This window comes from Podarcis vaucheri (assembly GCF_965113315.1).
Source record: "Podarcis vaucheri genome assembly, chromosome: 2".
Lineage (NCBI taxonomy): Eukaryota > Metazoa > Chordata > Lepidosauria > Squamata > Lacertidae > Podarcis > Podarcis vaucheri.
Window position 1 is genome coordinate 93784443 of NC_138760.1, and position 14706 is coordinate 93799148.

Here is a 14706-nt window from a genome sequence, read left to right on the forward strand (position 1 = left end):
GCTTTTTGTTCTGTAGAATTTATATTTGCTTAAGGGAACAATTGTGAACGTAAGGATTTCTGTTTGTCTTGTGTGTGAAAGGACACTGAGCAAGATCACTTATTTGATGACAAGTGGCCAGAACTTTCTGTTTGGTTGACTGCTAGATGCATATTCCGAATTTGCAAAATAATAGCTACAAAATGCTTTATATTGTCATATTTGTAAGACGTGTCTGTCTGAGGAGTCTCTCTGTGTCTCTCTCTCATTCTTTCTTTTGCCCTAGATTCTCTTACATAGAAAAAAATGGTTCTTTCACAATGGCTCGGTTCAGATGCAGTACCAAGTTGTTGTTTGGCATTATATACACTAGTCTTGGTCTTGCATGCTCCCTTCTCCTTATGCTATCCACGACTTTGGCTGCAGTCCTATCTATACCCACTTCTTTGGGAATAAACCTCATTGAACTCAATGAGATTTACTCCTGCATACATCTGTACAGGAGTGTGCTATTAGTCATGACAAAATATATATATATATATTTGAATGATATTTATTAAAGTTTCAGAAACAAAAAATTACATAGTTAAAAATAAAAGAGACAAGGGAAAACATAGGGGGGGAAACATACAAAATACAAAATATAGGGGAAAAAGTTAGAAAAAACGCTTAAAAACAAATTAATCCTTCCGTATCTTACATTTCATTTCCTTGCTTCCCTGACCTCCTCTCACCTCCCTTTTTTGTATTCCAGTTCAATTGGTTAATTCAGCAATTCCTTTCCCTCTTTGTTTTTGTCTTAGTCCTTTAACTTAATATCTTATAGCTTTAGATTCTAAAGCTAACCTTTTTTCCTATATTTTGTATTTTGTATGTTTTCCCCCCTATGTTTTCCCTTGTCTCTTTTATTTTTAACTATGTAATTTTTTTTCATACACCTTTATGACATTGCTGCTAGAACCACTTAATTTCATTCTAACATCATTCTAACATTCATTAATTTTACAATATTTCTGTAACTAGTCTTTAAATTTCTTCCAATCTTCTTCCACCGACTCTTCTCCCTGGTCTCGGATTCTGCCAGTCATTTCCGCCAGTTCCATATAGTCCATCACTTCATCTGCCATTCTTCCAGGGTGGGTAGATCTTGTGTCTTCCAATACTTTGCAATGAGAATTCTTGCTGCTGTTGTGGCACACATAAAGAAAATTCTATCCTTCTTTGGCACCAGTTGGCCGACAATGCCCAGGAGAAAGGCCTCTGGTTTCTTCAGGAAGGTATATTTAAATACCTTTTTCATTTCATTATAGATCATCTCCCAGAAAGCCTTAATCCTTGGGCACGTCCACCAAAGGTGAAAGAATGTACCTTCAGTTTCTTTGCATTTCCAACATTTATTATCGGGCAAATGATAAATTTTTGCAAGCTTGACTGGGGTCATGTACCACCTGTATATCATTTTCATAATATTCTCTCTTAAGGCATTGCATGCCGTAAACTTCATACCTGTGGTCCATAACTGTTCCCAGTCAGCCATCATTATGTTATGTCCAACATCTTGTGCCCATTTAATCATAGCAGATTTCACCGTTTCATCCTGTGTGTTCCATTTCAACAGCAAGTTATACATCTTTGACAAAATCTTAGTTTTGGGTTCTAACAGTTCTGTTTCTAATTTTGATTTTTCCACCTGGAAGCCTAGTCATGACAAACTATAGTTTGCCATGAACATCTGAACTAAGCAGGCAATGGAAAGAATCTGAGCATGCTGTGGAGGAGGGAGTGCATGATTCTGAGGCTCAATTACTTTCGTATGGTGAAAGAAAACAGGCTGCAACTACAGATGGGTGAAGGGTTGGACCCGTCACTGATGCCAGAAGCTACATTTACCAGCGGCTTGTTTGCACAACCTAAGCAATAACCCTTAGTATCCATTTTTTCTTTCTCCCATAAAAGTGAATGACTTCCATTAGTGCCTAGCAGAGCAGGAGTAAACTGCTGCAATTGCACACCAATATGATGGTGAATGGCCTGTCCTCCACTGACAGGGATCCCATAGAGAGGTCTTTCATACACACATCTCAGGTATCACTCAAATATTTGAATTTTCTATGCCTGCCCCACATTATACTTATGCTTCTATTTTAAATTAAGACAAAAATTAACAAGTGCATACTGAACTCTTTTTATTTTAACCCCCCCTAATATCCTGCCTATGGTGGCTCACAAACATCAGTTAAGGCAATATACAGTTTGTAGAAGAATTAAACAAGTGAACAAAATAGCAGCTAAATTCATAGAAGGCAGAAAGAAACTAAATCAAACTAAAAATACAGCAAAACAAAAATTTGCAGCACACCAAAACACTGGTAAAGATGGGGCAGTGTGAGCAATGGGTTAATCCTCCCTTTTCCACACTGTGCTACTCCATCCTCAGCCAAGTGATAACCAGCACTTTGAATTGTGCTCAGAAATGAACTGGTACTCCATGCTGATTGAACAGTATGAAAAGTATTTGTTCTGAAAAACGGACCCACAACAAAACTCTGGCTTCCAAATTTTGTATCAGCTGAAGTTCCTGAATAGTTTTCAGAAGCAACTTTCTATAGAGTTTATGTGACCAACGTTAGATCTGCTTTTTACAGAAAAGGGCACAGTTGGTACATCTCCTGAAGCTATGCAAGGGCCCTCTTTTCCACATCCAATTAGTAGTCCTGAGAGGCTGTTGAAGAGGCTACCACAAAAATCTAGTACTGAAACAAAAAAATCTAGTACTGTACGGATACAAAAATTATCCTAATGGAGCCAGGCTAATTCAGGCAACATTTCCTGCCATCAAACTAGTTCTTCCTTGTTGTATATGGTAACAGCCCCACCGAAATCCTCTGAGGCAAGGCGGGCAAGCTGAGCAACTGGATTGTAATGGAAGCAGTCTTCCCTTGCTGGCAGTTGCCAGGCAGCAGGTCCTCTGAGGCAAAGGACCAAATAAACAAATCAAAATGCAGATAACTCAGATTTATAACGTGTAATTGCGAGAAAAAAGAGGTAGATTTTAGTGACAAAAACACGCCAACCTGTGAGGTGCAGTGGCTGTGTTTGCATGTCACACACTGATTTAGCAAAACTTGCGCAAGCAGGAAGAAGCATAGTTCTAAGTTGCCTTGTTTTGAATTTGACCATATTTAGCTTGTGGGGTGGAGAGAATAACTGGGGGAGGGAAGGAGTGTTGTCCCTGTCAATCTTCTGAGAGGGAGGCTTCAAGTCCTTGTTCCTTTCCCTGCTGGACTCTATAGTGTTAAAAGGGACAGAGTTAAGGCTGACTTCCAGCCCTGAACCTAAGCATTTTATAGCTATATAAGGTGAGCAGGATGTTTCTGGAAACTGGTAGCCATTTTCATTCCACCACTCCTAATACCTCCCCATATTGTGGTGGGAGGGGGATTTCTTTTAATGCCACAACACACATCCATGAAAACCTAATCCCCACCTTCAGAGTCCTATAAGCTGTTTGCATCTCAACCTGGCCAATTCCTCCTCCCATTCCTTTTCTTTTTTTCGCCTCAGCTGACAACATCCATATGCCATTCAAATGAGCTCAGGGTTCTGGAAAGAAGTAAACATAGACCATTTAGGCTGCTGGTGTATTATCTGGAGAATCAGAATAATGTTTTATATAATTCTACATACTCAAGGAGCCCCCTGAGTATGCATAACCATTGTTGTTATTTTTATATGCCCCAATTCATTGCCAAAAGGATAGTCACTGAACCACCCAAGTTCAGCATTAGAAGAAACAAGTGGATTTGCAACACAGTGCCGCAATCTATCCTTACCTCCTAAGTGGAGTGCTGCTGTCCTGGGCTCCATATACAGCCAGGAACAAGAGTCTTGCAGTCCTCTTCAGGTCTCTTGGGCAAAGGGCTCAGGGGTAGGAAAGGGCCTCCTCAAGGCCTTCTCCAAATACTCCATATACAGGGCTGCCTGCTCCAAATCTGAACCTCCATTTTCTTTCCTCTTCTCCCACAAACAACTGATGTTCCAACACTCTGTGTCTTAACTGCTTCCAGTCTCAGTAACTTCTGGTTCCGTTGGTCCTCCCTTCTCCCCCTTCTGTTGATACAAACTGTTGTTTGCATTTTGTAACCTTGCAGGCATTTTTGTTACTTCAAATAAATAGACAAACAAACTTCTGCTTATCCAGGAAGCCCTCATCTAGAAACCACTCCTTTATTTTTAAATGACCCTATTTCATTTTCAGGCACTCGAGCGTCTGAGTTCACTGTTACAGAGTGTGATCATGATGATTCAATATTTGGTTGGTTGTAGAAGGAAACTTCTAACTTGCCTTTCAAAAATGGAAATGTCTGTGAATGTTGTTTTTTTTAAATGCCCAAACAATCAGTACTACCCCATATTTAATTTTGTACAGTGGTGCCTCGCAAGACGAAATTAATTCGTTCCGCAATTCTCTTCGTCTTGCGGTTTTTTCGTCTTGCGATGCACGGTTTCCCATAGGAATGCATTGAAAATCAATTAATGCGTTCCTAGCGAAACCACCTTCAGGCCAGGTCCGGGGACAGTCTGTCCCCGGACCTCTTCTGAAGGCTGGGGGGGGGACAAGGGCTTTTCTTCCCACCCCCAGCATTTTAAAAAACCCTGGGACAGCGGAGGACTTCTCCGCTGTGCGGGGCTATCTTAAAATGCTGGCGGGCGGCATTTTAAAATCGCTCCGGACAGCGGAGGACTTCTCCGCTGTCCGGGGCGATTTTAAAGCCCCTGGGAAGGCAGGCAGGGGGGACAAAGACTTTCGCCCCCTGCCCGCCTTCAGAAGCTGTTCCCGCCCCCCGCCCCACTTCGGAACAGCTTTCCGAAGTGGGGCGGATGGGGCAGGTGTCCCCGCCCCCCCTCCCCACTTCGGAAGAGCTTTCGGAAGTGGGGCGGCGGGGCCAGGTGTCCCCGCCCCCCCGCCCCACTTCGGAAGGGCTTTCGGAAGTGGGGCGGTGGGGCCAGGTGTCCCCGCCCCCCCTCCCCACTTCGGAAGAGCTTTCGGAAGTGGGGCGGCGGGGCCAGGTGTCCCCGCCCCCCCGCCCCACTTCGGAAGGGCTTTCGGAAGTGGGGCGGCGGGGCCAGGTGTCCCCGCCCCCCGCCCCACTTCGGAAGGGCTTTCGGAAGTGGGGCGGCGGGGCCAGGTGTCCCCGCCCCCCCTCCCCACTTCGGAAGAGCTTTCGGAAGTGGGGCGGCGGGGCCAGGTGTCCCCGCCCCCCCGCCCCACTTCGGAAGGGCTTTCGGAAGTGGGGCGGCGGGGCCAGGTGTCCCCGCCCCCCCGCCCCACTTCGGAAGGGCTTTCGGAAGTGGGGCGGCGGGGCCAGGTGTCCCCGCCCCCCCTCCCCACTTCGGAAGAGCTTTCCGAAGTGGGGCGGCGGGGCCAGGTGTCCCCGCCCCCCCTCCCCACTTCGGAAGAGCTTTCCGAAGTGGGGCGGCGGGGCCAGGTGTCCCCGCCCCCCCTCCCCACTTCGGAAGAGCTTTCCGAAGTGGGGCGGCGGGGCCAGGTGTCCCCGCCCCCCCTCCCCACTTCGGAAGAGCTTTCCGAAGTGGGGCGGCGGGGCCAGGTGTCCCCGCCCCCCCTCCCCACTTCGGAAGAGCTTTCGGAAGTGGGGCGGCGAGGCCAGGTGTCCCCGCCCCCCCGCCCCACTTCGGAAGAGCTTTCGGAAGTGGGGCGGCGGGGCCAGGTGTCCCCGCCCCCCCTCCCCACTTCGGAACAGCTTTCGGAAGTGGGGCGGCGGGGCCAGGTGTCCCCGCCCCCCCTCCCCACTTCGGAACAGCTTTCCGAAGTGGGGCGGCGGGGGCAGGTGTTCCCCCGAGCGCTTCTAAAGGCGGGCGGCTGGGAGGGAATCCCTTGGCCCCCCGCTGGACTTCCCGAAGCTCTTTTGAAGAGCTTCAAAAGAGCTTCAAAAGAGCTTCGGACTTCAAAAGAGCTTCGGGGACTCCAGCGGGGGGCCAAGGGATTCCCTCCCAGCCGCCCGCATTTAAAAGCACTCCGGGCAAAGCAGCAAAGTGCGCTGCTTTCCCCGGAGTGCTTTTAAACGTGGGCGGCTGGGAAGGAATCCCTTGGACCCCCGCCGGACTTCAAAAGAGCTTCGGGAAGTCCAGCGGGGGGCCAAGGGATTCCCTCCCAGCCGCCCGCATTTAAAAGCACTCCGGGCAAAGCAGCGAAGTGTGCTGCTTTCCCCGGAGTGCTTTTAAACGTGGGCGGCTGGGAAGGAATCCCTTGGACCCCCGCCGGACTTCAAAAGAGCTTCGGGAAGTCCAGCGGGGGGCCAAGGGATTCCCTCCCAGCCGCCCGCATTTAAAAGCACTCCGGGCAAAGCAGCGAAGTGTGCTGCTTTCCCCGGAGTGCTTTTAAACGTGGGCGGCTGGGAAGGAATCCCTTGGACCCCCGCCGGACTTCAAAAGAGCTTCGGGAAGTCCAGCGGGGGGCCAAGGGATTCCCTCCCAGCCGCCCGCATTTAAAAGCACTCCGGGCAAAGCAGTGAAGTGCGCTGCTTTCCCGAGCGCTTCTAAATGCGCTGCGCTTCCCCGCTGTCCCAGAGATTTCCCTATGGGCTTTCGTCTTGCAAAGCAAGCCCATAGGGAAATTCGTTTTGCGAAGCGCCTCCAAAACGGAAAACCCTTTCGTCTAGCGGGTTTTCCGTCTTGCGAGGCGTTCGTCTTGCGGGGTACCACTGTATATGATTTCTGGTGATCAGTGCAACACTTACAACCTTAACACTAGACAAGTAGCATCTTATCTATAGTCCTAAACTGGGGCATCCGATTTCATGGCTGATCATCCTGTTAGAGGAAGTGTTAGTCCTTTGGGTATGGGAGTATTAGTGAATTGTTTCAGATAAACATTTCCTGCTGGAAGTACTTAGTATTTGAGTTTTAACCATTTTCACAATTGTGTTTGCCATGCATTAAATCAGTTTTTAAATTATTCAATATAGGTGCAAACCGTACAGACAACATTATCTGAATCTCCAGTGATGACCAGCCCTTCCCAACGCATCCAGATAATCTCCACAGATTCTTCAGTAGCTTCACCACAGCGCATTCAGGTATAAGGGTTTTCCCACCTGTGAATTTGGTTATATCATCTGACTTTTCTCTCTAGCTGCTAATACTGTATTTTCAATCATAATTTTAAAAGAATCATAGTAGGAAGGGATCTTGAGGGTCATCTAGTCCAACCCCCTAGCAATGCAGGAATCTCAGCTGAAGCATCCATGACAGATAGCCATCCAACCTCTGCTTATAAACCTCCAGTGAAGGTCCACCACCTTCCAAAGGACTCAGTTCCACTGTCGAACAGCGTTCACCATCAGAAAGTTCTTCCTGATGTTTAATCTGAATCTCCTTTTTTGTAACTTGAAGCCATTGATTCGGGTCCTAGTCTCTGGAACAGGAGAAAACAAGCTTACTCCAACTTCCATGTGACAGCCCTTTAGATATTTGAAGATGGCTATCATGCCTCCCATTCCAGCTGAGCATACAATTCTCTCAGCCGTTCCTCATTAAGGCTTGGTTTCCAGACTTTGATCATCTTGGTCGCCCTCCTCTACACTTGTTACGGCTTGTCAATATCCTTCTTAAATTGTAGTGTCCAGAACTGGACAAAGTTTTCTAGATGAGGTCTGACCAAGGCAGAAGTGTGTGTTACTATGACTTCCCTTGATCTGGAGCTAGACTTCTGTTGAAGCAACCTAGAATAGCATTAGCCTTTTATTTTGCTGCTGCACCACACTGTTGACTTGTGTTAGGCTTGTGGTCTACTAAGACCCGTAGATTCTTTTCACATGGCAAGCCAGGTGTCCCCTATTTTTGTGCAGCTGGTTCTTTCTGCCTAAGTGCAGAACCTTACATTTGTCCATATTGGAATTAATTTTGTTTGTTTGGGCCCAGTTATCCAATCTGTTGAGGTCATCTTGAATTCCAATTCTGTCATCTGTAGCATTTGCTACCCCTCCCAGTTTGGTGTCATCTGCAAATTTGATGACCATCCCCTCAATTCCTTCATCCAAGTCATTTATAAAGACGTTGAACAACAATGGGCCCAGGACAGAATCCTGTGGCTCCCACTTGTTACTTTTTTCCAGGATGATGAGAAGCCATCAGTGAGTATTCTTTGGGTTTGGTCAGTTAACCAACTACAAATCCACCTAACAGTAATCTTGTCCAGCCCACATTTTATCAGCTTCTCCACAAGAATATCATGGGGGACTCTGTCAAATGTCTTCAGTTTAGCTTTGAGGTCTTTAACAGTTATGTCACTATTGTTGTTTCCCCGCCCCTACATTTTTTACCCAAATGCTCTCAATCCGCCTTGCACGTGCCAAGTCATGGATTTCTTCACAAGCGTACACTACACAAATGCTACCCCTCACCCCTTCCTATTTGGTCTATTCCTTTTGAATAGGTTATACCCCTCAATTTCTGCATTCCAGCCAAGTGTCTCATCCCACTAGGTTTCAGTAATGTTTATTAGCTCATATTTGCCATCCTGTATTAAGAGCTCAAATTCACCTTGCTTCCCATTCTCTGTGCAGTAGTCTAGAGACAAGTGAAGCCATGTGTCATTCCCTCCAGCTGTTTTCTTCTTATAGTTTCCTGCCCTTTGATAGGTTGCTATAGCACCACCTCAGTTTCCTGTGCATCAGTGAAGCTGCTATCCCCAGTACCAGCTGTTCTCCTGTCGTCTGTACTATTGTCTCCCTCCCCCTCAAGTTTTAGTTTAAATCTCTCCTGATCAGATTCACAAGATTCTTAGCAAGCACATTCTTGCCAACCACCATAAGGTGCAATCCATTTCTTGCCAGAAGTCCTCCTTCAACAAAGTGGAGACCGTGGTACAAGAATTCAAACCTTTTCTGATTACACCACATGTGCAGCCAGTGGTTTACTTCCAGTTTTTTTTCTTTCTCTTACTGGGCCACAACCTTCAGCAGGAAGGAAAACCAGAAAAAACACCTGAGCCCCAAGGCCCGTCAGCTACCCAGAGTCTCATAGTCCCTTGTTATACATCAAGGGTGTGTTGATACTAGCAGTATTGTTTGTACCCCCATGAGTCATCAGGAAAGGGTTGAGGTCAGTAGGCTTTATAAGACGTCTCTGTCGCATCGTGAAACTTTGCATCTGAAAGACAGCACACCTCCTGTTAGCTCCGCACACTACTATCTCAGTCCCCTTCAGTAGGGAATCACCATTACATCTCTCTTCCTCATCTGAGGAGTGACAGGAATTCTTCTGTACATTGTACCTTACATAGCTACCTTAAGTACTGAGGTCTTCAACTGTTGTCCTTGCTCCTCTGGTCCAGAATCAGTGTCCAAGATGGGGGCATGTAATCAGTTTTGCAGCTCCAGTGACAGAGCATGGCTTCTGACAGTCCTGCTTCTGTATGTCCTATTCCTTCAGTCGTTTGTCTTATGCACTGGACAGTCTTCTCACTTCCCAGGGGCACCCCTCACTGCATTACTGTTCCAGGACAGTCCATTCTGCTCTATCAAGAAATTCCTCATCTTGCCCAACAACTCAAGTATGAGTTACAGTATCTCTGCAGGTGTGAGTTTTCTTGGTTCAGGTGTAGTTTTGCACATTCTCAGGCAGAAAGACAAGCATGGCACAGATGTTGCAGGCACTGCAGCAGCTTTCTTGCCATCCATGTCACTTGGTCCTAGATCTTTCTTCTATGTGTTCAGTTTCATCCTTAGTAAGAAGGCAGTATTATTACTAATAATTATTAATTAACTACTGCCAGGTTTTGTTTCATTATTGGAACTGTATTTTATGTTTACATCTCGCCAAAGAAATTATTCTTGCTTATTTGTGCACTGTGGATGGTGTGTGCAATGGGTGGAATCCAGTTGGTCCTTGTAGCACTGTTGTTCCAAAGGAGGCATCTGCTAATGGAGATGAGGAGGCCAGTCTCCTCCCCTCTATTGCAGTCCAGCATCCCCCTCCCTCAAAAGAAAACCCTGTTTTGGGACCCTTCAAAACAAAATTTCAGGGGGAATTGTGGGCTGTAGTGGGGAGAGAAAACATACAAAAATAGTCTCTTCTACTGATCCACTTCTTCCTGGATCAGAAGTCTTTGCACTTGTGCAAATGCACCAATTGGATGTAGCCAATTCATATTCCATACTGATTTGCATTCTGAGTTGTCACACACATAACATGTACATAAAATTTTTTACTTCTTCTATACCCTTTTGTGGCTAAACTGTGCATATAACCTAGCAGTGGAGGGGAAACAACACTTTATGATGTTATAAAATATGATTCTACTAAATTGTTAAATCTCACATGATAAAATATTTCCATTTTTGTTATAGATTGTCACAGATCAGCAAACAGGGCAGAAAATCCAAATAGTAACAGCAGTGGACTCATCAGTCTCCCCAAAGCAGCAGTTTATATTGGCTAGTCCAGACGGAACAGGAACAGGGAAAGTGATATTGGCTGCACCTGAGGCTTCTAATACCAAGCAACTTATCTTTACCACCACAGATAACATTGTGCCAGGCAGAATACAGGTAAACACAGCAATTAAATAAGGGTATATGTGTCAGCCATTAAGCAAAGGAAACATTACATAGCTTATTAAAAATAAAATGTTTGTTTCATGGGATGATATATGCAGTGAGTGTAAGATGTACACGTGAAACAAAAGAAATCATATTCACAACAATAAATAAATATGAATGCTAAACAAAAATAATTGTTTCTGAGAATGAGTTATGTGTTATATGTGGCAGAAGGTATATATAGTTTTTCCTGGATTGTTATATATACTGATTCAATGGATATGCTTTATGGTCAGTTATAACATGTCTTGTTACAATCTGATTCATCTAAAATGATTTACTGTTGAAGGATTGCTTGTTTTATCTGAAAAAAAATGTAAGTGCTGCCACAGTTGAGGTGGCTACTGATCAGCTCCTCGCAGGGTTATTTACTTACTAATACAATAATTTATATCCTGCTTCTTCACTCAAAGTGGCTAACAAAATATAAAAACAAACACAATAATAAAACAAACCATAATTAAAACAGGTTACCAAAAAACTAAGACAAAAAGCAGCTTGAGAGAACAAGAGCAATGAGAGCCAGAACAATAAATAAATAAATTAAATTAAGTAACAAGCAAGTCAAAGGTTTGAAAAGACATCTTCAAAATACTGGCAGAATGCCAATAGGATGTTATTTTGGGGCAGGGAGTTTCAGATGCTGCCACAGAGAAAACTCTTGTACATTGTCACAGAACAGCTGGTCTTAAAGGATAGGGTAATTCACATGGGAAGAGTGGGTAGTTTGATTCTAAACTGTTTAGAGCTTTAAGAATAACTGGCACCTTGAATTGCACTCAGAAATGAAGGGGCAGCCAGGGCAGCTGATACAGTAAGACACCAGTTTGCCCCATGAAATTTTTATTGGCAGCATTCAGCACCAATTGAATTGAATGGAATTTTTCAAGGGTAGCTCCACATAGAGCATGTTACAGTAGTCCAGTCAATATGCGACTAATGCATGTTGGACCAATGGTAGGTCTGACTACAGTAGTCCAGTCAATATATGACTAATGCAGGTTGGACCAATGGTAGTAATGGGCAGAGCTGGCACACCAGCTGAAGCTGCACACAAAAGTACTGCAGGCCACTTGAACATATTGTAACAAGACCAGATCCAGAAGTACTCCTAGGCCTGATCTTAAGAGGAGTGCATCCTGTCCATAATAGACTGATATTTTATCCCTATTCTAGTAGGCCTACTGGCTGATAGTACCTCTGCCTTGTCCAGATTTAATTTCAGGCTAGTCACTCCAAACACCAATTCAACAGCTCTCCAGAAGGAGATGGCAATAAGATATAGAATGGAGTTATAAAAATTGCCTCCAGAAGATTGCCTTAAGGGCATGCTAGTCTGCAAGACTTTTGGCTTGATTAGGGATGTATGCAGCAAGCCTGCCATATGATGCTAGCCAGAAAACATTTAGTTGTGGAGCTGCCACTAATGTGATTTTTCTCTTTCCATTGGCCTGTTGTTAATCCAATATAAGGTTTATCACATTGTCTTCAAACCACGCCTGAACCTCTGTATCTTTCCACCCTTTTTTCTCACTGTATTCATATTTATCCATTTCATTATTTTTCAAATCTCATTTTTTCTGCATTTTTGTTACTTACTCACTGCTGCTACTTCTGCATGGAATATCTCCCTTTCCAGAGTCTCCATACGTCCCCCCTTTCTTTCTTTCTTTCTTTGCAAAGTACCTAAAATCGTGTCATTACTTTCACTTTTCTTCTATGTTAACTTGAATGAGACTTCTTCTGATACAACTATGTTTAAAATATTTAGGCAGCTCCTTTTTCATTTAATTTGAAATGGAGAGTGGCACTGTAAGCCTTCTAAATATTTCATTTTAGATTGTGACTGACTCTGCCTCTGTGGAACGTTTGTTGGCTAAAACTGATGTCCAGCGACCCCAAGTAGTAGAATATTGTGTTGTCTGTGGAGACAAGGCATCAGGTATGTTCTGTAGGAGAATTATTAGATGCGGTGCAAGAAATTGACTGTGCTCACTGATGTCAAAAAATGGCACTTGTGGATTATTAAACAGATGAATTTGATTCTAGAACATTGTTCTGGCAAAACAGCTCAAGCTAGATATTGCCCAGCAGAGTATAGTTCTATTCCACTTTCTCCTGAGAGTAAGTAGCAATATTATGAGGGCCTGGAGAAGAATAAGCTGCTACATGTCATAGGTGGTGTTGAGGAAGCTTCTGATTGATGACATGAATTGCCTGACCACATTTGGGTGTGCCTGGCATAGCAACTTCACAACAGATGGAAGTTTAACATCAACCCCTAAGAGCTGTTATACATCTTGATCCTTATGCAAGCACAACTCAAGCTTACAATCCAAATATACAACCCTCAGAAAATACAGTATTTATCACCATCAGGGTAAGCCTGGGGATTACTCCAAATATAGTCTCCTCTACTACTTTAACTTCAAATTCTAATATTTTGACGCTCCTACGTACATCACACCAGTTAGCAACAGAAACACAATAACAAGGCCATTCTTGTTTCCTGAGCTGAATGAAAGCATAGATAGCATTTTCTGCTTTCTGAATATCTGTGGGTAGATACATAAATTCAAAATCTGGCATAGGGCTAAGTTTTCATTTTTTAATGCAGAATTCAGCATTAATTCCACTTCAGCTGTCCACCTTGTTTTAGTCAACTCATTGCTGCCTAACAATCATAGGAGGGACATTGTTTGAAGAAACAGCACCAAAAACTCATGCCAAACAGCATTACCCCCCTAAGAGAAGTTTTCTCTTATTAATGGTTAATTTGTGCCATGCAACATGAGGACCCCTAATGCTGACACAAAATCAGGAGCGGCCAACATGGTGCAGGCACTCAGCCAGCAGCAGCATCACTGTTCTTTACCTAGACAGGGGTGAAAGGTCATTGGCAAGGTCAAGACCGCTTGGATGTATCAGTGCACCTGTGCAGCCCCAACCTGACCACCACTCTGCCCCACCCTTTAGGGTTGCTGCCATCAAGGGGCGCTGTGGCCCCTTCCTGCCATGTCAGCCCCTCTTGCACAAAATTCAATGGCTAAATTGCTGACTAGGAGCCAGACAAATGCAGCATACATCATGCCATTCTTAAAGCCCTGATCTGTTTCTGGTCACAGTTGAAAATATTGATGTAACCTTTAAGGTTATATGGTGAAGACTTTTTGCTTACAAGAAACCCACAGCTTATTAACTATAAATGCCTCAAATGTGGGACCAGGGTACTTTAAGGACCTGTTTCTCCCACATGAATCTGCCTCAATGTTACGATCATCCTCAGAGGCCCCTTTTCAAGTCTTCCACCCTGGCAAGGAGATTGGGCTTATAGCTGTGGTGCTCTGATCCACTTGGTACTGAGTCTGATGTGTTTCATTTGCCCATGATTTAGATTATGAGTTAACCTGGCCCTACACTGGCATATATTTAACTGTTCTGTGTTTTCTACTTTTAAACCTTGTTTTATTGTGTTTTGAATGCTGTTAGTTGGTCTGCCTTCAGGCTGAAAAGCTGGATAAGAAATATTCTAAATAAAATAAATGCTATGAGTAACCATTTTAGAACCATACTAGTACATCACTGATGGGTTTAAGCACAAAATACACCCCAGTCTAACTAACAGAATAGCATGAGACTTGTGTGTCTATGTGTGAAACCTGAAAATGCATGCAAATACTTGAGGATTTTCTTCTGATTGGAATACAATGCATATTAAAAATGTGAAAAAACTGAAAAGCAAACCACAGCAACATCTGAACAAAGTACCCTGCATATTATAAAAATAGTTCTAAAATCCATCTTCCTGTCACATTAGTTGTATATTCTTAATTTCTGGCTTTTTTTAGGTCGTCACTATGGTGCTATCAGTTGTGAAGGATGCAAAGGCTTCTTTAAAAGGAGTGTGAGGAAAAATCTGACCTATAGTTGCCGTAGCAACCAGGACTGTATCATCAATAAACACCATCGGAATCGCTGCCAGTTTTGTCGGCTAAAAAAATGCCTTGAGATGGGAATGAAAATGGAATGTGAGTCTAAAATACACAGAGTGGTTCTTTGTCTATCAAGTGATAGATATGCATAGACAAACAGCCTGTTCTGTCAA

The 14706-nt window shown here is 44.2% G+C and overlaps 1 protein-coding gene across 8 annotated transcripts in view; it reads left to right on the forward strand.

The window, feature by feature from the left end:
• NR2C2 (nuclear receptor subfamily 2 group C member 2) overlaps window positions 1-14706 on the forward strand; it is a 50321-nt gene that overhangs the window by 9568 nt on the left and 26047 nt on the right. For 7 of the 8 annotated variants that reach the window (XM_082209768.1, XM_082209771.1, XM_082209769.1 and 4 more), the window contains 4 exons: window positions 6966-7076; window positions 10350-10550; window positions 12441-12543; window positions 14450-14629. In XM_082209768.1, the coding sequence (XP_082065894.1) occupies window positions 6966-7076; window positions 10350-10550; window positions 12441-12543; window positions 14450-14629 (595 nt within the window). The remainder of the gene's footprint in view (window positions 1-6965; window positions 7077-10349; window positions 10551-12440; window positions 12544-14449; window positions 14630-14706) is intronic. The other variant, XM_082209772.1, reaches the window with a different exon arrangement.